The 24,021-nt window shown below is 35.3% G+C and overlaps 5 protein-coding genes across 13 annotated transcripts; 2 read left to right on the plus strand and 3 right to left on the minus strand.

The window, feature by feature from the left end:
- Nucleotides 1–4,057: 4,057 nt before the first annotated feature.
- Nucleotides 4,058–6,055, plus strand: LOC123217477 (bidirectional sugar transporter SWEET10-like). Its single transcript, XM_044638525.1, has 6 exons — nt 4,058–4,173; nt 4,533–4,569; nt 4,694–4,904; nt 5,024–5,185; nt 5,284–5,403; nt 5,489–6,055. The coding sequence occupies exons 1-6, from the start codon at nt 4,131–4,133 to the stop codon at nt 5,777–5,779; spliced, it is 864 nt and encodes a 287-aa protein (XP_044494460.1). The 5' UTR covers nt 4,058–4,130; the 3' UTR covers nt 5,780–6,055.
- Nucleotides 6,056–8,680: 2,625 nt separating this feature from the next.
- On the minus strand, nt 8,681–13,880 carry LOC123217359 (RNA pseudouridine synthase 7). 3 transcript variants are annotated; one of them, XM_044638350.1, is made up of 12 exons: nt 13,721–13,879; nt 13,595–13,638; nt 13,390–13,467; nt 13,069–13,169; nt 12,776–12,863; nt 12,236–12,314; nt 12,058–12,137; nt 11,705–11,770; nt 10,738–10,794; nt 9,881–10,006; nt 9,518–9,750; nt 8,681–9,109 (listed from the first exon to the last, which is right to left on the minus strand). In XM_044638350.1, the coding sequence occupies exons 1-12, from the start codon at nt 13,815–13,817 to the stop codon at nt 9,007–9,009; spliced, it is 1,152 nt and encodes a 383-aa protein (XP_044494285.1). In that variant the 5' UTR covers nt 13,818–13,879; the 3' UTR covers nt 8,681–9,006. The 3 variants fall into 3 exon arrangements, 2 of the variants coding, with proteins under 2 accessions (XP_044494285.1, XP_044494283.1); XM_044638348.1 differs by having other exon boundaries at nt 12,058–12,140; XR_006502476.1 differs by having other exon boundaries at nt 9,518–9,800; nt 12,058–12,140; nt 13,721–13,880.
- Nucleotides 13,881–13,976: 96 nt separating this feature from the next.
- LOC123217362 (membrane-anchored ubiquitin-fold protein 3) lies at nt 13,977–16,960 on the plus strand. Of its 2 annotated transcripts, XM_044638359.1 has the most exons (5): nt 13,977–14,131; nt 14,220–14,441; nt 15,108–15,278; nt 16,591–16,655; nt 16,715–16,960. In XM_044638359.1, the coding sequence occupies exons 2-4, from the start codon at nt 14,312–14,314 to the stop codon at nt 16,644–16,646; spliced, it is 357 nt and encodes a 118-aa protein (XP_044494294.1). In that variant the 5' UTR covers nt 13,977–14,131; nt 14,220–14,311; the 3' UTR covers nt 16,647–16,655; nt 16,715–16,960. The 2 variants fall into 2 exon arrangements, with proteins under 2 accessions (XP_044494294.1, XP_044494293.1); XM_044638358.1 differs by having other exon boundaries at nt 13,978–14,131; nt 16,591–16,960.
- A 40-nt stretch (nt 16,961–17,000) lies between these two features.
- On the minus strand, nt 17,001–19,702 carry LOC123217358 (glutamate-1-semialdehyde 2,1-aminomutase, chloroplastic-like). The gene is made up of 3 exons (XM_044638347.1): nt 19,387–19,702; nt 18,626–18,799; nt 17,001–18,326 (listed from the first exon to the last, which is right to left on the minus strand). Exons 1-3 carry the CDS (start codon nt 19,645–19,647, stop codon nt 17,259–17,261), a joined length of 1,503 nt encoding a protein of 500 aa, XP_044494282.1. The 5' UTR covers nt 19,648–19,702; the 3' UTR covers nt 17,001–17,258.
- A 616-nt stretch (nt 19,703–20,318) lies between these two features.
- LOC123217361 (protein TAPETUM DETERMINANT 1-like) lies at nt 20,319–22,803 on the minus strand. Of its 6 annotated transcripts, none has more exons than XM_044638355.1 (5): nt 22,736–22,794; nt 22,109–22,177; nt 21,935–22,033; nt 21,633–21,722; nt 20,319–20,816 (listed from the first exon to the last, which is right to left on the minus strand). In XM_044638355.1, exons 3-5 carry the CDS (start codon nt 22,023–22,025, stop codon nt 20,470–20,472), a joined length of 528 nt encoding a protein of 175 aa, XP_044494290.1. In that variant the 5' UTR covers nt 22,026–22,033; nt 22,109–22,177; nt 22,736–22,794; the 3' UTR covers nt 20,319–20,469. The 6 variants fall into 6 exon arrangements, with proteins under 6 accessions (XP_044494290.1, XP_044494288.1, XP_044494292.1 ...); XM_044638353.1 differs by lacking the exon at nt 22,736–22,794 and adding an exon at nt 22,330–22,725; XM_044638357.1 differs by lacking the exon at nt 22,736–22,794 and adding an exon at nt 22,330–22,724 and having other exon boundaries at nt 21,633–21,716.
- Between the last annotated feature and the right edge of the window lie 1,218 nt (nt 22,804–24,021).

A 24,021-nucleotide genomic window follows, 5' to 3' on the forward strand; every position in this document is an offset into this window, starting at 1 on the left:
TTTGCTAGCTTAATTAGAGATTTGTTATATATAGAAATTAAGATTGTGTCTTGCGGTGGTTGGTCGAGAGTAGAGAGTAAATTTTTCAACCAAATTGCTTCACAAACTGTGAAAGCAGTTACAACATGTCTCGCTTCACATAAGGATAATGCAACAACACTTTGTTTTTTCCATGACCAAGGAAAAACAGTTGAAGAATAAAAAAAATACATAACTTGTAGCACTTTTATTTTCTTCAATATCTCGATCCCAATTACTTTTGGAATAAACAATAAATTTAAACTTTCCACCACATGCATAAAACAACCCAAAATTCATTGTTCCCTTCACATATCATAAAATTCTTTTTACTACTTGCCAATATAATTCTTTTGGAGTTTCCATATAACAACTTAATATACTTACTCTGTATACTAAATCAGGCCTTGTAACTATGAGGTCCTCTCTTCCACTCCTATAGTTGCTTGCACCTGAGTCTAGGTATCACATATTATTGTCTTGGAGTGATGCGTTATGAAATAATAGAAGTGTTGATTCCTTTTCAATGTTCAATTCTTTAGCAATGTTTGCAAGTTTGTCATCATTGCTTGGACATTCAGAGGCATAATGGCTGAATTGTTTGAAATTTCAACATTACACAGTTGATTTTCCTCCACCAAATTGTAAACTTCTTGTCTTGAGTGGATTCCACAAGTCCACATCTGTGTTCGCGACCTTGATGAGCAAGGCTTCCACAATTCATGGATTCGAAGTGACCCTAGTAACTCTTAGATTGTCATGATTTCTAAATTTTTTGACTTTTCAATGGTCATGACTACATGCTCAAAATTTGGAGCGAGGGAGTGTAACATCTTTTTCAATCACACATACATCTTTAAGTTCTCGTCATTTCTGCACATCTGATTTACAATACTAATCAGTCTTGAATGATAGTTAGATATGGTTTCTCCTTCCTTCATATGGGCTGCCTCGAATTCTCCGTTTAATGTTTGCAGATGCACCTTCTTGACTCATTCCACTCCACTGTGAATAATAGCCAGTTTGTCCCACACTTCCTTGCTTGTGGTGGCCTCTGAAATCTTTTAAATAATGTCATTGTCCAATCCTTGATAAAGGAAGAAAATAGCATTCTTGTCTTTTTTGTGTTGGTCCTTGAGAGGATTCATCTGTTCTGGCGTATACCTCTTTTTCTTGTAGAGTTGGATCCACATAGCCAATACTAACAATATCCCACAAGTCCTGTAAGCCGAATAATGCATGAATTGAACACACCATTTTCCATAGTTGTCTTTAGTCAGCATAGGCACATGGAGTAGCACTATGTTGAAAGCTATGATTTTTCATATCGTAGTGAAGCTCTAATACCACGTTTGGTTCCTTTGGTGTTGATAAAAAATTTAAGTTTGAAACAAATTAGAATATTCAGTAATAAAATAATATGTACAATCTTATATATAAATAATGATATATTATCATGTAATTAAGTGTTTTGAATTATAAATAAAATAACATTCAATCACATGATGATATGTTATTGTTCGTGTAAAAAATTATATTCATTATTTGTATATATAATGTTACTCCATATTATAAATCAGATGAGACTGTACAAAACAAAATACTTTTATCTCTTATTATCGTTTCATTGAATCATATCACCCTTTTATAAGGGAGTTACATGTAATTTATTGTATAAAATTAAACAAACTAATCCTAAAAATAAGCAAAAACCAACCAATAATACAGAACAAAAACATAGTAGAGCTAGCCAAACTAAGACCAAGTGACAAACATGTCTGGTTTGTTTTCTCCAACAATTCCAAATGGTCACTCAGGCTTCCTATCAGCAGCAAAGAAATCAAAGTCACAAAGCACTAACCAAATAAATAAAGTTTACAGTTTCCCGTCAAGACTGTGCGCACTTAACTACTAATTAATTAACTTCCTGTATTTCTTCCGAAATGGGTTCAATAAAAGACACGTATTGTTAGTAAACATAAAAATTGATAATGCTATAAAGTGTTTGTACTTGGTTGCATAAACAAAATGCACTTCCACATATATTCTTTAAGACTCATGTGTGCAAAGTAAATCTTTCACTTTTGCACAGTCCATTTACCGTTTAGGAGCTGATAAAGGAAATTTAATTCATATAATAAACGTTATGGTAGGTCTTGTTGTTTTAAATTTAAGGGCCACTACAGTTCAGAGCCATACCCCTTTTTTCTATATTTAAATAAAACACTGCCTAAGCTTCAGCGACCCATCTTGAATAATTTTTTCTCCGTACACTTTTGCTTTCTAAAAAGCCTTTGAAAGCTCGTAAATTAATCCGTTCTTTGTTTCCTTTTTGCCGTACTTAACTCCCTCTACGGCACATCAACAATTCAAGCATCTCTTTTAATTATAGCAATTCTTTCCACTATCTGACTTTATAATATCTTAATAGAATAACCATAATCTTAACACGTTAGCTGTGACCTCTTCTGAAAATCAGAAAAGTAGCCACTTCGACTGGCCAACTCTTGTCTTCAGGACTCATGTGAACTGTTCAAAGTTCTGGTTGAAGTCTATAATATACTGAATTTTCGTAACTCCTCTATATCTTTGAGACTTCTTATTATTATTATTATTATTATTATTATAGGTAATATGTATTTTTAACTTTTGCTTCTTTCCCGATTAAATTAGATAAAACTTAATGAGAGAAATGAAATTTACTGATGTTTTAGCCATCAATTAGTAAATATTTACAATAAGCCTACAAGGTGTTGATGAAGTGAGCATTATCAGTCTACAAACCGATGTAGCATCAGTAATTAATTATACTATCATTTATAACACTTATTATGTTTATATTTTATAGTTTATATGCATTCTTTCATTTATTTAGTGAAGTGCGTTGCCTTTTCACGTATGTCAACCTTGAAAGTGTAGTTTACTGGTTTAGAAGCACATGAGAGTAGCACGTGAGCACACAGAATGGCTCAACAAGTTGTGAGCAGAAAATAAATACAAGACTAGGTTTTGGACATGGCGGCTACTGAGTCAACTGACAAAAGTTACTTCTTGTTCAGGCAAAACACCATATCGACTGGCTCCCTACTACTATCAAGTGCGATACACATCAGTTAGCTCTTCTTTAGTGGGGTTTTGAAAGAATGAATTGTAACTTGGGAAGCCCTCTCAAACAGGATTCAGAAAGTGGGTTTGGTACTCCCATAATTGTAGCGCTCAATATGCACCAAGTGTTTTATGGTTCTGGATGATCGTATTTTAGGTTCAATATCTCTTTTGTTGTATGCGTGTCTCATCTGACTTGATTGAAGTTAAGAATTGCAGTTTGTTCATTAGCACTCTTCGCCTGCATGATAAACCAAGCAAGTAAAAATTTAATATGAAAAGAAGTGCGATACCAAGAAGGAAAATAGTTACATTCATGATGTATATATTGACCAAATTCAAGTGGCTAGTCGTTTCTATATACATTTTATGTTCTTTGACGTACTCTTTAGTAGGACAAATTTGGGGAGCTTCAAATCAATTATTTCATCAAAGGCGACAAGGTTATATGAGACTAATTAGCCACATGCAACATAGTAGCAAGATTTTCATGAATTAAAGGAGCCACGCCTTGAGAAATAATGAGGGAGAATCATCAAGATCCCTAAACTGAGATGAGTTGTAAGCCTCAAAACCACTTGGTGGGTGACACATCAGAAAGAAACTTGGTGGGACCATAGAATTTTGTGAATGTACTATAGCCTTCCAGGAATGGAAATAACAATTAGAGCGGAACTTGTGAGAGGTGTTAATGTTGAAAAGAAAACGAACTAAATATAGGTAGATTGGGCAATAAGCTACACAAATGTTTGGACTATGTAAGCCTAAAAGTCTTTGGGAACAACTGGAAAAGCGTTAAGATTTCAAATATAGCCACTGGATCCATTAGCAATTTGGCACACACTCCTATATGCAACTTGCTCACTAGGTTTGTGCTTTTATCTGCTATATAAATGCCTCATTCGATTGCTTATAACGTCGTGGAGTTCTCAAGAAAGAGCAAAGCTTTCTTCAAACTCTGCTTTCAACAGAGACTTGTTACTAATTCGTTTATTGTAGTTGAAGCGATGGCTGTTCACCTCTCATGGGCTACTGCTTTTGGTCTTTTAGGTAGAAATTCATCATTTGGTTCTCTGTCTTTATCCACTTTGTAGCTTTGAAAAGCTTGTGTGTAGAATAATATTCATAGTATGTAGTCCATGAAAAATCCAAAAATAATGCAAATTAGGAAATACTTTGAAGTTAAATGTAGTTAAATAATTTCATTATGCTAATAGTCTATCTTTATTTATTTGTTTTTCAATGTACTTTCAAAAGATAGATATTTTCATGATATTGCATGGTTAACCGATCGTCAACTTCACATTGCAATTTTTTTATATTTGACTTCGAATTGAGAAATTATATAGGCGAAGAACTAATATATTCGTGATTGTTTTCTTGTTTTCCTGTTGATGTCAATGTTTCAGGAAACATCATTTCCTTCTTGGTTTGCCTTGCTCCCTTGTAAGATATCAGATTTATTAATTTCCCCTCGTTTTTCTTTTTCTCTATTCTGTCCTTTTTCGTCTAATCCAAACTAAGAAATTCATTATACTAAATGTCTAATCAATGAGGATTGGTATTACAGGCCAACATTTTATCAAATTTATAAGAAGAAATCAACTGAAGGTTTTCAAGTAGTTCCCTATGTTATTGCACTCTTTAGTGCCATGCTTTGGATTTACTACGCACTCCTTAAAGAGAAAGCCATGCTTCTCATCACTATCAACACTTTCGCTTGCGTCGTGGAGACTGGCTACATTGCTGTGTACCTCTTTTATGCACCAAAGAAAACTAGGGTATTAATTTTTAAAAAAACTATTCACCTCAATTATTCTTTAGTAAAATTATTCTGTTTCGTGCGTATAATTAATTTCCTGAGTTCTAACGTAAATCCCATTTGAAAATGCAATTGAAGATCGAGGCTCTTAAACTTGTTCTCCTGTTTAACGTATTCGGGTTTGGTGCCATCTGCCTCTCCACTCTCTTTTTAGCAAAAGCTGCAAACCGTACCAAGATTCTTGGATACATATGCATGGCATTTGCTCTGAGCGTATTTGTGGCTCCTCTCTGCATCGTGGTAAATTAAAAATTAGACTCTGAATTAACATTTAATCTGTTAAAGATCAAACGATGTCTAACTAATAGTGGTAATGTTCATGTTATAATTATATGCAGAGAAAAGTTATACGTACCAAGAGCGTTGAGTACATGCCATTTCCTTTATCATTTTTCCTAACTTTAGGTGCAGTCATGTGGTTCTTCTACGGTCTTCTCATTAGGGACTTGAACATTGCTGTAAGTTACTGAAATTTCGACTTCTCAATTTCTCTTATTCTTACAGTCAGTCTTACAGTTGTTTCTTGATTCTTTGCATAAGCAGATTCCAAACGTGCTAGGGTTTATCTTCGGAGTTCTTCAAATGGTGCTTTACATGATCTATAAGAACCATAAGAAAGTTCTTGATCAAGAGCCAAAACTTCAGGAATTATCAGAACATATTGTTGACGTGGTGAAACTAAGCAAGATAGTTTGCTCAGAATTGAGTCCAGTGGTTCCTCAACTGAATGCTGTTGAAAGTGAAGTGATAACTGAAGATCAAGCAATTGCGACTATACAAATTGAAGACATTACAAAGGCCAAGCAAATCATGGATCCTTCCATCGAAGTTTAGCTGACGATCCAAGGGTCCTTGTAGTAGGGGTCTTTAATTTTTAATTTTTATGTTATGTAAAGTATGATTTTCTCTTCTACGTATGGTTTTATTATTAAGTTTCGAGTCCTTAATTAGTTGTCTTCTTCGTCTTTATCGAATATGCAAGTCGAAAGTTCTCAGTCTGTCACAAAACCAGTTGCCTTTCTTGATCTGTAATTTGTGTTTTGTTTGTAGAAATCAATGTCCAAAAAAAAAAAAAAATTATGTATGTCTCGTGCCAACTTTTTTGGTTTATCGGCAAATTCTAATGTTGTGATGTCCCCTTTTTACTATTATTTCCTATTTGGCATGATAAACAACAGCCATGGAAGTGGTCTAACTTGTTTGGTAATTAAAAAATGACGTGTTAGTCTTATGATGAAATTCTTTTCTTACGAAGGTAAAAATTTTGCTTATTAATAAATAATACTACAAGTGCCATTGTCACAAAAATGGTTTAATCTCGTGTATAACTATCATTTGCATATATAAACACAAAGATAACAGTAAAACATTAACGATTTTATATGTATTATTATTTAATTAAATGATTTTAAACTAAAAATAATATAATATATAATTATATAATAATATATTATTTATATATCTAAATTATGTATAAAAATTTATATATGTATAATTGTTTTTTTAATGTTGGAGATATTAGCTCAAATTACGACAATGATGCTATTTAAAAGGAAAAGAAGACGAGAAAATTCTTAAAAAGGAAAGTTTGACCGTATAGAGACTGGACCAATAGCATAATAAATATTAATATTAAATCTCACCATTTGATAATTGCTAAAGGCAAAGTGACCTTGTTGGGAAAAAGACTTCGTGAACGGAGGATTTAGAATCAAACATAAAAGACAAAGTGATCTTGTTGGGAATTTACAACTGAACCAAATAAAGACAACAACTATCTTTTGCTAAAATATTTAATGACATAATATTCATGAACTGGATTTAATTAGCTTCGAGTGGCTCTCATGCATCTACTCAAATCAATATAAGAACTCCAACAATTTTTATGCAACTCTAATTCGAACAATTTGGTTTGATTCGAATTTAATGTTACATATAAATATTGTATTGGAGTATATATAACACACACTATATAATTGCATGCATATTTGAAATAAAACCACGAGTTGATATTAGGCAAATTCAAAGGATAAATTTGTAAATTTTCATTTTATGGATTCCATTAGCTGGATGAGTGTGAGACTGGCTCTATCTAAATTAAAGTGAGTATGAAGATTCGATGCATATGTAAAGTGCCGTTGGTACATTCTTTTTGCAAGGTCAAATCAGTTATGAACTGTGAGTTACACTTGGGACAAAAAGGCATTTTTTTATAGGAGGTTAAAAGAATAAAAAGGGTTTTAGACTGTTATATAAGCATGTTATTTCATCTATATAGTCAGGATATCAAGCTAATGGAATAGAATTGAGAAAACTTTAGATTAAGACTGGACATAAGGGCCCCATTTGAGTAGAGTAAATTCGAATCCAAAATGAGTTACTTTGAGACAAGCTAGAGTTCAAGTTTTAAGGTGAGATATTATCGAGTCCAAGCCAAGGGATGAGATGTTAGGTTTGCCACGTTCACGAATTTGAACGTTTAATTCAAAACAATATTATTTTGATTAATATATATCAAAATAATGTTATTTTACTATGAGTCAAACTTAAACTTAATTCAATATCAAACTGAGTCGAATTCAAACTTAATTTGAAAAAACTTAATTTAGTTCGAATCTAACCTTTTTAATATTGCAAATATAAAAGTGAATAAGAGATGATTAACTTCATTTCTTTTAAAATGAACATTTGCAGTTAAACCCTGCCAAGTAAACTAATAAATACATGACGTAAGCAATGAAATATATACTCATTTTGTATCAAAAGTATATATACATAATTTTATTATTACATAAATTAATAGATTCTGTCAGTCTACCTGCGGTGCACATTGTGATTAAATTTCGTTTTTAATTGTTGTCTCAGGCGTGAGCAATATAAAACGAATTAAAACAGCTCCTTCTAGTTCAAGATCTAAAATAAAGGAGAATCTTAGATTCTTCTCTGGCCATAGTGTCAAATGACTCAAAAGCAACTATTATTGAATCTAAAAAGTTAAAGGTTAGAGTTACTTTCCATTTTGCAATATTCCACTTTCATCCCAAGACCTAGCAATGACTGAAATACAAGGAATATTTCAGTGGAATATTCCCTCTGCTCCCTTAACTTAGAAGTAAGCAACTTTTTAGAAGGGATTCCACTCAGCATTATTAATTTGTTTCATCTATTAATGTCGAGAACATTAAATTTCAATCACTAAGTTTCATGTGTTTATATTAGTATTTTCAGAAATGATATGGAGAAGTGCGAGTAGCTTTTAGCTGGGGTGGCAACAAGTCATTAAAGTAGAGCTGGAACGTACGTGCAATATCAGTAATGAAATTGCAAAGAAAACGATGAAATATGCAACTAAAATTAATGCTCTCATCAGGCTGCATGAACTAGACTGTTTATAAAAAATTCCATAACTCATGGAAGATAACTAATTCATTTTTACCTCATTCTAATAATCATGATGGAGTGGGTCGTCGTCTGGAAACAGATCTCAAAAAGTTGTAGCACCATCCTCCGCCATTATGCATATTAACTTGAGAAGTCTAAAGTTTCGATTTATTTGTGGCACAAGTCGAACTAAATAAAAAGGCACGAGCAAACATGAAACCATGAGAAGATATATTAGTTTAACTCAAGCTGTCAGCATTCCGTTCAATAGATGTTAAAATTGATGAAACTGTATTTTGCCGTTGCAGTAAACACAGAATCTGAATAGAAAAATAGTTGCGCTACTCAATAATATGGAGTTAAATCATATAATGTTTAAATTTAATAAATGGTTAAAAGGAGCTTGCAAAAAGATTCAATAACATCAGTCATCAGAAACACAGAAAATACAATGAGTAATACTAATAAAACAATTCAAAAACAACCCTTAGTCACAAATCTAATGGATATGTCCAGCAAAGACCAGGAAATTTTGATCAAGTTCAATCCTTGGCGGCTTGGCCCCAGATAATTTCAAACTAAAGAGAAATATCCTACAATTTCACAAAATTATGAGACTGCTCCTACTCACCTTTTTCCCCAGAAGGCATTAATTGTTTTAATAACGAAAGAAAAAATGCTTAAACAATTGATGCCCAATCGGGATATGGGCATTCATAAACCCACCCAGGTCCAGAGTACCGAACACAGTGAAGCCATAAACCACCTTCATGTACATCATATCTGCATTTATACAAGCAATAGTCAAGAGGAAGCTGAAACTCATCTACCATATTAAGAGTAGCGAAGAAACCATATCACATTCACATGCTGCCTAATCAGGGTATAGAATTCTCAATCCTAAGATCTAGAGAAAGATAGCCCATGTTTCTCCAAAACCAAAATAAAAACCTGCCAGCCACTTTCCAAGAACTGTAATCTAAAATGAATCACTTGGTAACAATGCAAAAGGTTTCCTGTAACTTTTTAGTGACATATCTCTGGATATGATTGAAGATCTACATGCAAATTAGGTCCAGATACTCCTATCATCTAAAAGGTACTTCATTCTTCTTGATTATAAATGTCTCTGCCAATTAATTTTAAACTTTACTATCATCTTAAGAATGTGTCAGAACTTAAAGATCTCACCCTTTTGGAGCCAAGTTTGGACAATTTGTACACATAGGATCAATGCTGAATTCTTCACTAGAGTTATCATCTCTATCAAGGCAATTTTCATGAGTAATGGATGTTAAAGAATGCCCTGAATAAGAAGATCTGTCAGCACTCATTCCTTGTGTGGCACGTTCAGAAACTGGTTCAGAGAGGTAAAGCAAGTCATTGGCAATTGGATGGCCAGTATATTGTAAATGCACACGTATCTGCACCAGAAGGAGAATTTGTAATAGGAAAAATAAGCCTTTATCCCAACCTAAGAATTTCAAAACTAAGTCAATCATCTATCAAAAACATACAAGGACTAATGCATCTGTAGGCAGTAAATTATCTTACTTGATGAGTCCGGCCAGTGATTGGTTTGCACAACACAATACTATGAGTTCCATTGGTACTAATCCTGGTAAACTTTGTACAAGCAGCCTTTCCCTTCAAAGGCGTATCACCAAAAGAGTCACCCACCTGTGCACAACAGAAGATGCTTCTGGATTCAGTAATGGAATTACCATTTTCCTCTACTTAATCCAAATGCCTGATCAGACCTATATGCAATGGACAATAACATGTGGCAGAAAAGTTAAACAGAGGTATAATGAGTAAGGAAAAATCACTTGCCAAAAGCACTAAAAACACCTATTACACACAAAACCATAATCCCAGGATTGGAAATATGACAAGCGAGGATCATGCACAAAGATAGCATCATGTGCTTGCTAAGCATGTTGCGTACTTGAATATTTATTTTATAATATTCTCTTCCATATAACTTGGCTTTACCAATCTCTAAGAGTAGCTTTTCTATGACAAATTAGTCTAAGAATACCACTCATGACACAATCTAATAAAAAGGAGAATTTTTCTAGGGCCCAGAGAACTTCATTCCTTATTTAAATTGAGGCAACCTACTTGACCTTTTAATTATTAACTTCACAACTAGTTGCAGATAAACCCACATTTCATATCTCAGGACTTAGTTGTACAATTGAACTGTATTAGAAACGAAAATTACAGGGCACAGGCCCAGTTGCCTTCCAGCACAAGTGCCATGACATGTATGCTTGCTCTTAGTGAGACAAAACATACTGGCATGAAATTCCAATGCCTGTCTCTCACCAACACCATGCTATTTCCCATCCCATGGTCAATGGAAACTATAGTTCTACAACTATGAAGGGGTGAACAAAGAGCCTCACCTCTGCAGTGCTCCTTCCTGCCCTAGCATCATAATTTATGTTTACATCAACAACTTGCTGAAAAGAGAAGAAAGACAAATGAAATGTCAGATGGCAACACTGAGATGACAAAAGCATATCTATCAACCAGTGCCAATACATTCTCCAGTAGAAACCATACTCAATTATCAACATAATACAGAATATTGGCAGATTTGGTTAATCTAAATGCTAGATGAAAGCAACAAAAAGTGTCTTCAGTTACTTCTATCATTAAGTTGCAATTTATAGCATTGATCTTTTGCCTTACACTTGGAATTACAGCATCTCCAACCTACAGTATGAATTTCAAACATTTGGGCTTAAAATGATCAGCAATTTAACTTAATTCAAATACAGTAGAGATTTTAGAGATATTAATAATGCTCAAACTACTATAGTACAAAATGAAGATATTTCAGTATAAAGTTAACTAAAGAACATCTATACAGTGGTTTTGCAAAATAAAACCTGACCATTCATGTAGTTCCAAGCTTAAACGACATTTATTAACTGAAGGAACCAAAATAACACTGTGTGCAACATGAAAAGAAAGGTTCTGATACCAGTAGGGCAGGCAGTCACAAAAATCTCCCACCTGGGTAGATGATAGAAAGTAAGAGAGAGAGAGAGATTGGGTGAGGCAAGGAAAGGAAGCTGTGATGTGTTTGGAACAAAAACAGTTGGATTGAAATTATTATAGGAAAATGTCAAATTCAATAGTCCAAAGTTTACAAGCCAGAGAAAACCAGCTTAACCATTCTCATAAATAAGTATGAGGTTTGGCACCAATGCAATCCATCTTGGGCCAGACTATGAAAAGATTGGAAGAGACTAAAGTATGAGGAAATATTCAATTGCACATGTAGGCTCTATCACCATGGGTTGTGGTAAATTGGACAACATTTAAAATGATATTCATGATTACCCTACTTTAAAAAGAGATTACCTCACCCTCTGGAAATACCCCTATAACCTTTGCAACATACTCTTTCTGCACTTTACCAGCTTCAATCTGCCACAGTCAGAACAAGTTCAGATTGTAGAAATTCACTATGCCAAAACTCTCAGATGGTGCTCAACTTGCCACCAAGCACATTTAAGCTTGAAGTAAAATAACATCATGCACAAAGGCCCTCATTTCTATCTAATGACAAATAGATGCTTCTGAATGATAATTTATATAGACATCCATCAGTAACATTTCGTAGTTTTGTTGCTAGTTATGGTTACTAATGGAAGAAACTCAGCTTCTGGCTGACTAGAAGGTCCATGAAATCAATATTACAGGGTAAGGGTTACCTGTTGCCTAAACAAGTCAGCTTTAGAAGCATTTCTAGCCAAGATAAGAAGCCCTGAGACAAGACGATCTAATCGATGAACTGCTATTTTTGTGTCAAGGAAATTGAGAACACCACCACAAAAATATTCACGCACTGTTCTAACCTTTTTTCCAAAAGGCAGTACTATGTTTGGATACGAAATAAAGGGGCCAAGCCATACTCTGCCTGAAGAATGCCAACAACTGTGTTCTTACGATATTGACCACACGGATGCACCTGCAAAAAGAGTTAGAACTCACAAATGTAACACCATGGTGTGAAAGTAAAACAGATCAATTCATATCAACTTGTGGGTGTGGAGAGAAGTTCACACTTTCCTTCCCATAATAGAGATAGATATAAATCTAAAGGTTTCAAGAATCTTCAATCATGAACCATAGGACAACAGTTAACATACAAAGATATCCTTGCACTAATAACGTTTAAATTTATATAATATAACAACATTTACAAACTAAGGATTCAACTAGGTTCCTCAGTGTCGTTATAGCTACACATAAGAAAGGCCTAGCAAGCAGTTCATAACATGATAGATGCAAACACAAAGACAGAGCTGAGAGAACAACAAGTTGAATAGTTAAATATGTTCAACTAGAATTTCAAATTCCAAAATCAATTCTTACGATGAACGTAGAACATAAATAAAAAAGCACATGTCATTGTCACAGCCAACTTACTGGTACAGATGGTGGCTTGCAAACCGTCAGTACATCCAGTTCTTTCTGAAGAACGGAAACTTCCCAAGCCATTGCTGGCGGTTCATGCCTACAATATTTGTGACATCAGTAGCAAACTTGATAACTTCACGAAAACAACTCCATGCACAAAGAAATTTTCAAACTTTAAAAAAAAAAACATTTGAGCAGAAAAATAGGTAGAATAGTTAAAAAGAGAAAATTCAAATCAGCAACACATGAGCCAATTATGTTTAAAATAAAAACTTTTCTGATAACTTAAAGAGCAAACAAACCTGTGTAAGAAATGGCTAATTTTCTGTGATGATTTAACTATGTAAGAAACTGGCACCATCTCTCCATCAACTTGTATCCGTCCACATTTGACGGCACTAACCTAAAGTGTCAACATGTAATTAGCAAACAGTTAAGCTCCAAAAAAAAAAAGCCATAAAGACTGATTCAAATCAATTCAATTAGGAAATAAAAAACTTGACAATATCAAAGAAAAGGTTCGGAGACATACACAGATGAATATAATATCGAGTTCATTAAGACACTTCACTAAGATATTAGAATAAATCAAGGATTAAGCACAGCGATAAAGGCACACATACATAGTAATCATATGGTCGGCCTTTGAACTCTTCAGCGAACAAATCGACGATTGTTTTTCCAGCCCAGCGATTTTTAACCTGAAAAGGATTAATATAGATTAACCGTATTCAGAATTTTTAGGGTTTTCAAGAAAAAACATAAATATTGTGATTCATTAACAACTCAAGCAGAAAAGAAGCGAAGGTTGAAAATAGAAAGACTAACATGAGAGATGAACTCGAAGTAGTATGGTCTGACATGGCGCCTCCCTGCACAATTCCCGCCAAATTTTATTTTAATTTTTCGTTTGGGTATCAATTAAGAGAACAAAGTTAAGTTTAATTAATTTACCATCTCGAAATATGTAATCGCGTTTCTCTGGAGGATTCGCTGGCGTTTGCCAAACGATCTCCATACTGTGCTCTTCGGCTCCTCTCTTTCTCTTCATTTTCTAGTTTTGGCGTTTTGTTTTTTGAACAGTCGCTTGAAAACTCACCTAGCAAGCACAACCCAAGCATACCAAACGCTGTCGTTTTATAAATTAAAATGAAACGACATCGTATCAACATTTCTTGACTAGTGAAATCGTCCTTTTGCGCGTCGGTTTACTGTGTCAAACATTTCGTCTTCTTCAGTTCGCATACAAAACCAATATCAACCTGTCCCAAACCACCAAAAAGAAAAATCAAAAAGAGAAATATTTTTTAAATTAAGAAATTAACTAGCTGGACTTGATCGTTAACTCGAAGACTACAAGATCAGGTATATTTTCCGGAATATCTTTTTGATTTGTTATTATTGTACAAAAGTATCGATCAATTACTGAATTTCGATTTTTTTACTGTTTCAGAGCAAGATCTGACAAAATCAAACGCGGAGAGTTGACATAAGTGGAACTGATAGGTCGGTTGGTCGGAAGAGAAGTCAAGTCAACTGAAACAAATGCCGGAGGAGGATTTGGTTGATATAAAGTTCAGGTTGTACGATGGGTCCGATATCGGTCCCTTCCGTTACTCGGCCACGTCAACGGTCGACATGCTTAAGCAGAGAATCGTCTCTGATTGGCCCAAAGGTTATTTTGTGTATTATCGATTTGACTAGAGTAATTTGACCTAAATTGTGATATTATTATGTTTTATATTGTTCAATTTTTCTACTAGGCTTAATTGTAAAAGGTTGAACCCAAGCTCAAATTTGATTATAAGCTTTTAAATTATCATGAGTGAGTGTGTGTATGAGTCCTTATTATTGTATGTGTTTGACACTTTATTATGAATAATGCAGATATATAACACATGTTAATGATATGAATTGGCCTATGGATTTTAAAATTGTCATTTTGTTTTGATTATTGCTTTGTCTTGGTGAGTTTTGTTGGAATAAATAGGAGTATAATGATTTGGGAAACTTGATAAACCTTAAGTGACAAATAACAAATGTTTGGGTTGGGTTGCTAGTATGCTTTTGCCTGTAAAACTTTAAACCTTCATGCAAAGGAATAATAATTGATCATTAAAGATTTAATCAACTTGTGTTGGACAAATATCAGCATTGAGATGAGTTTGCTTTCTATCAGTTACTAACCCGTAATTAAAGTGAAACTGAAAGCAATTGGTTGAATCAGGTGATTGATAGGAGATGTCTTCAATCTGAGGGACTCTTGATTTTGTTATTTTTATTGTGCCTATGTTGTGAACTTGTGATGGTCTAAACAGTCTTCCTTTGTCTTTCTTCTTAGGTAAGACAATTGTTCCTAAGGCAGTGAATGAAGTCAAATTGATAAGCTCTGGTAAAATTTTGGAGAATAATAAGACTGTTGGCCAGTGTAAAGTACCTTTTGGTGATTTACCAGGGGGGTCCATTATAATGCATGTTGTTGTACAGCCATCTCTAGCAAAAACAAAAACAGGTACTTTTCATCTTTTTTTTCAACAGGGAGTCATTCTTTTTGTATGATTACTTTGCCCTCAATGGCTTAAAGTGTAGCTCATGAATGACACTTTAAATTGATTTGAATGGACATAAGTAGCATATGAACCTTGTATGCTGATTGACATGATGTGAGTGGGATTGCATGTAAATATGTTACTCTAACTTTGTATTGTATCTGCAACAGATACATTCTGGTATTGATAACTGTCTCTTGGGGAAGTTATTATATTATTATATTGATTATTTAAACTGAGCACTTTTTGCTATGTGACATGTTAGTGTTATTGACTTGTTAAATCTACAGGAAGGTGACTTTTTTTCTTTTATCACCTTTCATCATGTGGTGAAAAGGTCTTTTTCTCCTTTCTTGTATTCTACCTATTTCTCCATCAAGATTGCTTAATATGAGAAATAAGGACCCAAGTAAGAAGTTTTATTGATTTTGTTTATGGTAAGTAATTGGAACAAAATCAGAATGAGATCATTACAAGCCTAACACAAGAAATGGGTAGGGAGTATCATTGAAAGATGTTCTCTGTGTGCTGTTATATGCTGTCTTTGAGGCAGTGATTAGCCTAAAGTGGAGAATAAGGGTGGAATTTATTGGACAATGCTAATATGGTGTATGTGGAGAGATTGCCTTTTCTATTTTTTCCCCGTGTTAGAATTAAGTTATGATTTTTACTTGGCTATTCTCTTTCCTTAATGAATTTTCGCTTAATGGCTGACTGATAAAGCTAATTTTAAATTTCTCAAATCTTAAAATTTATGCAGTTGGTAGAAGTCTCCAAGCTCTTAGGTTCCATGATAGTGAACTGACTGAACTATGCATCCGCAAAAATGTATTGATATAGTTCTTGACGTGCACTATATGTTTTCCTTTTCTTGTTTCTTCCCCTATTTCCTGTCATAGCTTCCCAACCTTATCCATTCGTGGTTCATTCCTGAACATCAAGAGCTGTTAGGGTTCATTGGCAACACCTGTTGCCAATATAGTTGGACTTAATAACTGTTGTGGAGGCAAAAAACCTCACACCAGAGTTCATTCTTAGTTGACATATGCTTGGCCCTATTTGCGGGCATATATTTTTTTCATTTTGTTACTGTTTGGCCTACATGCTGTTGGCATCAAGATTGACTGCACTTGATCTATCAAGTTTAGAACACCTATTTTGGTGTGACACTATTTTATAAATTGACTGGGCTACAAATTTCATCTTATAATTTCTTTTGGCTTGCTGCTGAATCTTACTTTTTCTGACATGTGCATACAACCGTCGTGTGTTCAGAAAAGAAGATTGATGATTCACCAAGGAAAATTGTCTGCTCATGCTCCATATTGTGAAGGGAAAAAATTAAGAGTTGGGGAATTGTTTGCCTTGGTATCAATATCTCTGTATTGTGAAGGGAAAAAATTAAGAGTTGGGGAATTGTTTGCCTTGGTATCAATTATCTCAGGTACAGAAATGTTTCATTTAAGTATCATCTATTCGGTGTGGTTGTATTCATGTGTACAAGTGCTCGGTGGAGGCAAGATTATGATTTATCTTTTTCGTTTTTCTTTTAGAAGCTTGAATTATTGTATTCAAAGCTGTATAGGCTACTACATGTAAAGACAATCTCAATGAATGCTCAGAGAAATGGCTGTGTTAATGTTGATCTATTTGTCGTTGACTAAACTGTAAAAAACCTCTGCGGGTGACAGAAGATATCATTTTTCATGTTATAGAAACTCAGCGGACCTAGCAATAAAATCAGTAGCTGAGCAAAGCTCAGTTAATAAGTCACACTCAGTCGGCTGCTCACAAAGAGGGTTTTTAAGTAATGACACATTGCTCACAAAGAAGAAAGGACTACTAAACAGCTGCATATAATAAACCTACAAAATGGGCACCCTTCAGTAACAAAAAAGAGCTAAGGTAGGAGGTTATAAATGGATCAAATACAAGAATACACTCTAAATTTGCTTCAGAACCTTCTCAGCTGCTGCTATTGTTAGTTGGATATCTTCTGATGTATGTGCCAAGCTCGTAAATCCAGCCTCAAACTGTGAGGGTGCAAAATATACACCCTCTTCCAGCATTCCCCTATAAAACCTTGCAAACTTTGCCGTGTCACTCTCCTTTGCGTCTGCAAAGTTGTTAACGGGCCCTTCCGTGAAGAAAAATCCAAACATCCCACCAATATATCCTCCACACATTGCATGCCCAGCCTTCTTACCAACATCAAGTATTCCTTCAATAAGTTCGTTTGTGATCTTATTCAAGTATTCATAAGTTCCAGGTTTCTGCAAGCGCTTCAGAGTGTGTATTCCTGCAGTCATTGCCAATGGGTTCCCGCTTAAGGTCCCAGCCTGGTACATTGGTCCTGCTGGAGCCACCATCTCCATTATCTCTTTCTTTCCTCCATACGCACCAACTGGCAGACCGCCACCTATGATCTTTCCAAGAGTTGTTAAATCGGGAGTTATGCCAAAATACTCTTGAGCTCCACCATAAGACAAACGAAATCCAGTCATTACTTCATCAAATATCAGTAGAGCATTATGTTCTTTGGTTAGCTGGCGTATGGCATTAAGAAAGTCGGGTTTTGGAGCAATGAAGCCAGAATTCCCAACCACTGGTTCAAGGATAATAGCAGCAATCTCTCCTTGGTGTGTCTCAAAGAGATTTTCCACGGTTGAGATATCATTGAAGGGAGCTGTTAGAGTATCTATGGTGGCTCCTTTAGGGACACCAGGGGAATCAGGAAGTCCTAAGGTGGCAACTCCACTGCCAGCCTTGACTAGAAATGAATTGGCATGCCCATGGTAACAACCCTCAAATTTGATGATCTTTGGCCGTGCAGTGAAAGCACGGGCCAGGCGAATCACACCCATGCATGCTTCTGTGCCGGAGTTAACAAAACGCACCATTTCTATGCTTGGAACAGCTGAAATGACCATCTCTGCCAGAACATTCTCCAAAAGACAAGGAGCACCAAAGCTAGTTCCTTTCTTCATTGTTTCAGCCAAAGCTGCAAGTACCTGCAAATAACTTGAAAATAAGAAAACAGCTGGTGCTATCATCAGTTGTTAATAACTAGAACAGTCATTATAAAGGAAATTTTAACTATTTAAAAAAAATCTAAGAACACATCTATTTGTATGATGGAAGGCAAATAAAATAGCATAGAAATTACAAATTCCTTGACAGCAAAAAGATAAAACATTAGTGGCAAGACCAGAGGATGAATTCTGTTTTGCTAAAAGCACTGTGATTTGTTTGTAGACACACAATTCATGGACATGATATAAAAAAAATTCTACACGAAGAAGAATAGAACCTCATCATCTGCATGACCAATTATTGCTGGCCCCCAAGAACCAACATAGTCAATGTACTCATTGCCATCAATGTCCCACATGCGAGAGCCTTTGACAGAATCAAACACAATAGGTTGTCCACCAACAGATTTAAAGGCACGGACAGGTGAATTTACACCTCCAGGCATCAATTCCTGCCAGCAGTATTCCGCAAGTTAACAATCAAATAAATAAAGAAAGTTTTAGAATGTTAAGAACCTGGAACAAACAATGTAACTTAAAAAGAACAAAAAGTGAAGCTTTTCCTTAAATACAATCCAAGAACAAATATGAGAAATCAATTTTCAGAATTAAAAGAAAGCTCAATCAGGGTGGAACAACACAACTGAGTTTAAACACCCATTATCATATGATTAGTTCAAAATAAATTATAGGTTACAGTTTATAATATAAGCAGCATCCTGGCACTAGAAGAATATCTCAATTTAAGATATGATCACTTGAAGAATATCTTAATTTAACACACAGTCATATCTGCTAAATCTGATAATTTAATATCATGATACAGCCAATTCCACAGATTCGAACCGATATGCCCTAACACTCCCAATTCCACTGTTTGATTACTCCAACTCCTATCAAATTAACCTAACAACAAATAGGATAATTTGACAAAATCAAAAGCCACATACGATCAAGTCAATCAGAGAATAATCCATTTATAATAAAATTAAAACAACATAGAATCTGCAGAAAAAAGGGAGATTTTTCTGGTGAATACCTTAGCGACATTAAAAGCTTCTTCCGATTTTTTAAGACTGAAGCTCTTCTTCTTCTCTTCGATGGAGACAGTCATTTTCACACTACAACGAGGCGATTTATAAGAGCTTATATGAGAAATCTTCGATAAATATGAAACCCCTAGCCCAGCTCCCACACCCATAATTGCAGCAGCCATTTTTGCCTCTCTCTGTCTCAGTTTCTTCTTGTTTGTGGTCAAAGAGATAAGAGGTGTGATTGTAAGAACCCACAAGCGCCTCATAAACGGGGACTTGGGCTTTATATATGCCCTCTCATGCGGGTCAAGCTACCCGATTTGAATATTGGTTTGGTCCGATTACGTGTTGTGAACTTGTGTCTGGTGTCTGATTGGAATATAATTCATATGAGCAATGCTATGTTTATAAATAATGCAGGGAGAGTGAGCTCCGCCTTCCAATTCCCCAGTAAATTTTTTCAATTGCAGTAAAGTAAACCAACAAATTGTCAAAAAGATAAATGGAAGGGGTTTCAATCGGAATGAAAAGAAATTGCCACCAAACCAAAACCTTAATGCCCACCTGCTAGGCTGCTACGCCCATCGTTATAGTTGATCATGGAAGTTTCCTCATCAGTGACGCTATCATTAACGATTATAATCTTAGGGTAATTAATTTATTATTTCTATTTATTGAATGTGATATTATATTTTGAGCATTCAAAAACACTCAAAGAAAGAGATTTAACATGAATGAATATCCGAGAATTTGAACGGGTGGGCATGTCATTTCAGACTTTCGGCAGCACAACTATTTGGAGCGAAATAGTTGAAGGCCACATACTGTAATAACAATATCAAAGCTTATTAGAGTGTTTTGACATGGTAACAAGCCCAATCACTTAGTGAAGTCCACAGAAAACTATGATGATAATACAGTAAAAGGCCCATGGGACTTGCCTGTCAAAATATCCTATTTATTGAGATTAAAAGTGATTGACTTTTGTCGCTACATATATGTACAAAAGAAGAGAAATAGCTACCAACCTATCTAGTCCTGGTTTATGAGCTTCATAAAAATGTTTTGTTTGTTATTGTGATTAATTATTAAGAGCAAGCCACCGATGAAACTGATAGATGGTACCGAAAAGTATTAGCATACTGAAACGAAAGGGTGTCACCATTAACCAAGGGTTTGCCATCATTAACAAGACAGTCATTGTAGGAAAGGCGCTTGAAGATCTTTGGATTGATGAGATGAGCAGAGCTAAACCAACCACATTTGATATGAATTCTAGAGATATTGCAGCCAGTGTCACAGGCATTTGTGATCTCAACAGTGTATGTTGGTATTCCATTTGGAAGAGGGTCTGTGGAACCTTGGTTAACAACAATATCTGCTGTGGTGCATCTCTTGTCCCTCATTCTGTTTCGTTCTTTCCTCATTAATGAAGCTGTGCAAAAACAGATATATAAGAACAAAACAAGTTAACAGAGACTTGGTAATTAATAAATTCAGATGGTGAAAGGATATGCTTTCTTTCAGATCAGAAGTTAAATAAACACCCGACCGAAACATTTACAGATAAAATACACTTTTTGGAGGTGAATCACAGGAAGGAACTACTGGAGAATTAAGAAAGAGGCAGAACCATCCCAAAAGCCTAGCTATTACATGGTTTAGGGACCATGATGCTCGTGGCTTTTTCTTTCCCATGCAGAGTGTGTCCTTTTAACTTTTCAACTTCCCTTCTTATTTATTGAAGTTGAATTAGAAGATCCCTCACTTTCGTTTACATTAATTGTATTTACTTTCTCTCTTTTTTTTTTTCTCAAATCAAGGCTGCCAGCTAGCAAAAAGAAAGGGATGCTAATTTGCGCATCCATCAATCACAAGAAGGTGATGAAAGCTAAAGGGATATGAAAATCCCATAAGATATACTCTCAATGCTAATTCTTAATACTCAGGCTATCTATACACCCATCTCCGCGCCGCGTGATTGAGAACTTAGGGCTACCATTTAACCCCAACCCAACAGTGCAAGTTAGAATCAAGCATAACCGAAAAAAGGACGTGCACACCCCTGACAACAGTAATCGTACGCATTTGCGCGGCGTTGGACTACGGACTCATCTGTAAATGGCAAAAAAATTCCCAACAAATGGTTCGTTTCATGACCCCACAGAGGATTATCAATTTGTGTTGCGTTCTTCATGAAATAGGTTCAACCTAGAATTACAACTCAGAATTACAAGAATGGTTGTCTTACCACGATCTAGAAGCTTGCGATAAGGGCCATGAAGTGGGTATCTGTCTCTCTCAAAACTTGAACCAATAAAACCATGGGGAATATCTGAAACTAACAATAAAATAATGAATTACTTTAATAATTTATATATTTCATGTTTACTAAAAACAAAAGAGAACGAGAACAAAGATGAAAAAACAAAAGATTCATGTTCCTGAAAGATATGGGAAACCAAACCACATAAACAAAAGTAATTATAAAAAATTTGAGTAATGCATGCAGTTGTACAAGTTACAATTTATCTTTCGAGGTTAGTGACGAACCTGAGAGAACAACAAGAAGGATAAACATTACAACGAGGAGAGCGAAAGCAAGAATGAAAACGAGTCGGCGATTTAGTAGAGAACCTCTCATCACAAGAACTAAAAAAAAAAACAAAAAACTAGCTCTGAGAATCTAATAAAGTCACTGAAATCAAAAAGAGAAGTGAGCCAGACTCGACGTCGTAACTCGATCGCTAAATCGATTTTCACCGTTGGGTGTCTCTCATCTCGTCCCGGTTTCAACTGCATAAAAGAAAGAGACCGAGTTATATTGAGATACTGTGCTGTGCGTATGTATAAGTCACATCAGGACGATTCGTCAGATTAGATGGTAGATTTGACATAAAAGGTTATTGAAAGCTAGTGACAACCAAAACGACGGCGATTTGACAAACCTAAAGAAGGTATAAAGGTGGCATTGAAGAGGAAACATTCACCATTCCGGAACACACAGATTCAAAAGTATAAAGTCTCCACCAAATACATATTACTCGGGAAAACGGAGTTTTCGGCTCTAAAAGATAGTAGAATTTCTTGAGAAGAAAAAAAAAGGAGAAATAAAACAAGTTGTAAGCGTAATTTATAAGTGCTAGAGAAGCGTGGACAAAGCAGAGAACAGAGAGAGAGAGAGAATGTGTAAGAGTACAGTACAGATTTACGGTACATATGTAAAGAGTAAACAAAGATGAAGAGACAAGTTGGCAGCGAAGATCGTGAAAGGAAGAAATGTAGTAGTACAATCCGCATTTATCTCAGAGAAAAGAGAGAGAGACAGTCAGAGGCGAAGGTGTACAATTTTACCCGATGTGTAGAGAGAAGAATCAACACCGATACGCGTGCGTCTAGGGACGTAGGAGGAGGAGGAGGAATTTTGCTGTTTGTTTGTAATTCTATTTTATAGCGGGGAGATTTATGTTTATAATTAAAAATTTTGAAAGGCGTGTAATTGAGATTATCGATGTGCAGAAAGAAAAGTTCACGTGTGGGTTGGACAGATTTAACGATGTAACATGTAATAGGAATTGCCAGGCCAGGGATTGGGCTCGGGATTTTAATTACTGATGCAAAAAGGACTGCTCATACAAAATTAGAGGAAGAACAATAATAAAATGGTTTTGAAATAACAATGTAGCTAAATCACCATAGTTAAGTGGACGATTAGAAGAATAATTGAAGTGTTATAATTCTGAAAATCCAAATTGTGAATGGGAGAATGATTTAGCAATAGGATAGGAGGATTTGCTTTATCTGTTGTGGGGTGTGCATTGGTTACACTTCCACTGAAGCGCTCCTTCCCTTTTCAGCATTTTGTCATAAATACAACAAAATTGTCGGTGTGGCTGTCTTGGCGGGAGCTTTGCAAGGTCAGAGATCAGGCGGCCTGTAGTGCAGGCTGCTGCTGCCTTGCCTCCAAACTTGTGCTACCACCCCTAAGTTGCCTCTTAACTTGGGTTCCCTCCCTTCCAAAGTGGTGAAACAAGGGGATTGCTATTTGCTATCAAGACTATAGACCAATCTCATTTCCATGTCAAATTTTGACCTTCTACTTATAAAAATGAAAATTTGATACTCTATTATTCCATGAAGTCATTGTGAAGCTCACATTTGAGCTGGAGCTGGTGCTCAATCTCAAGCGTAATGAAGGCTGGAGCTCAAACTCGACTTCCGTGAACTCATTTCAAGCGCGAATCCGCCCCTATCTCCACAAACCCAACCATTTTCCATAGAAAAGTGCTTTCAAGACCTCATTGTTATCAGTGGTCAGGTAAATTATAATTAGGGTTAGATTCAAACTGAACTCATTCAAATTCAACTTGAATCAAGCTCGATTCAAATGATTTCAAAATGAGCCATCCCTAGCCGAGCTTGGTCAAGCTCGAGCTACTCGCTAAATTTTTCAATTAAAAATTTTGATATAAAATAACGTCGTTTTGATCAATATGTATTAAAATAACGTTGTTTTAATAACAAAAAATGAGTCGAACCGAATTCGAACCAAGTTTAAGCTTGACTTTCACGAGCTTAAGCTCGAACTCGAATTTAGTTATATGTACATCAAGCCGAGCTCGAACTCGATTCGGCTCGGC

This window comes from Mangifera indica, chromosome 5 (genome assembly GCF_011075055.1).
Source record: "Mangifera indica cultivar Alphonso chromosome 5, CATAS_Mindica_2.1, whole genome shotgun sequence".
Lineage (NCBI taxonomy): Eukaryota > Viridiplantae > Streptophyta > Magnoliopsida > Sapindales > Anacardiaceae > Mangifera > Mangifera indica.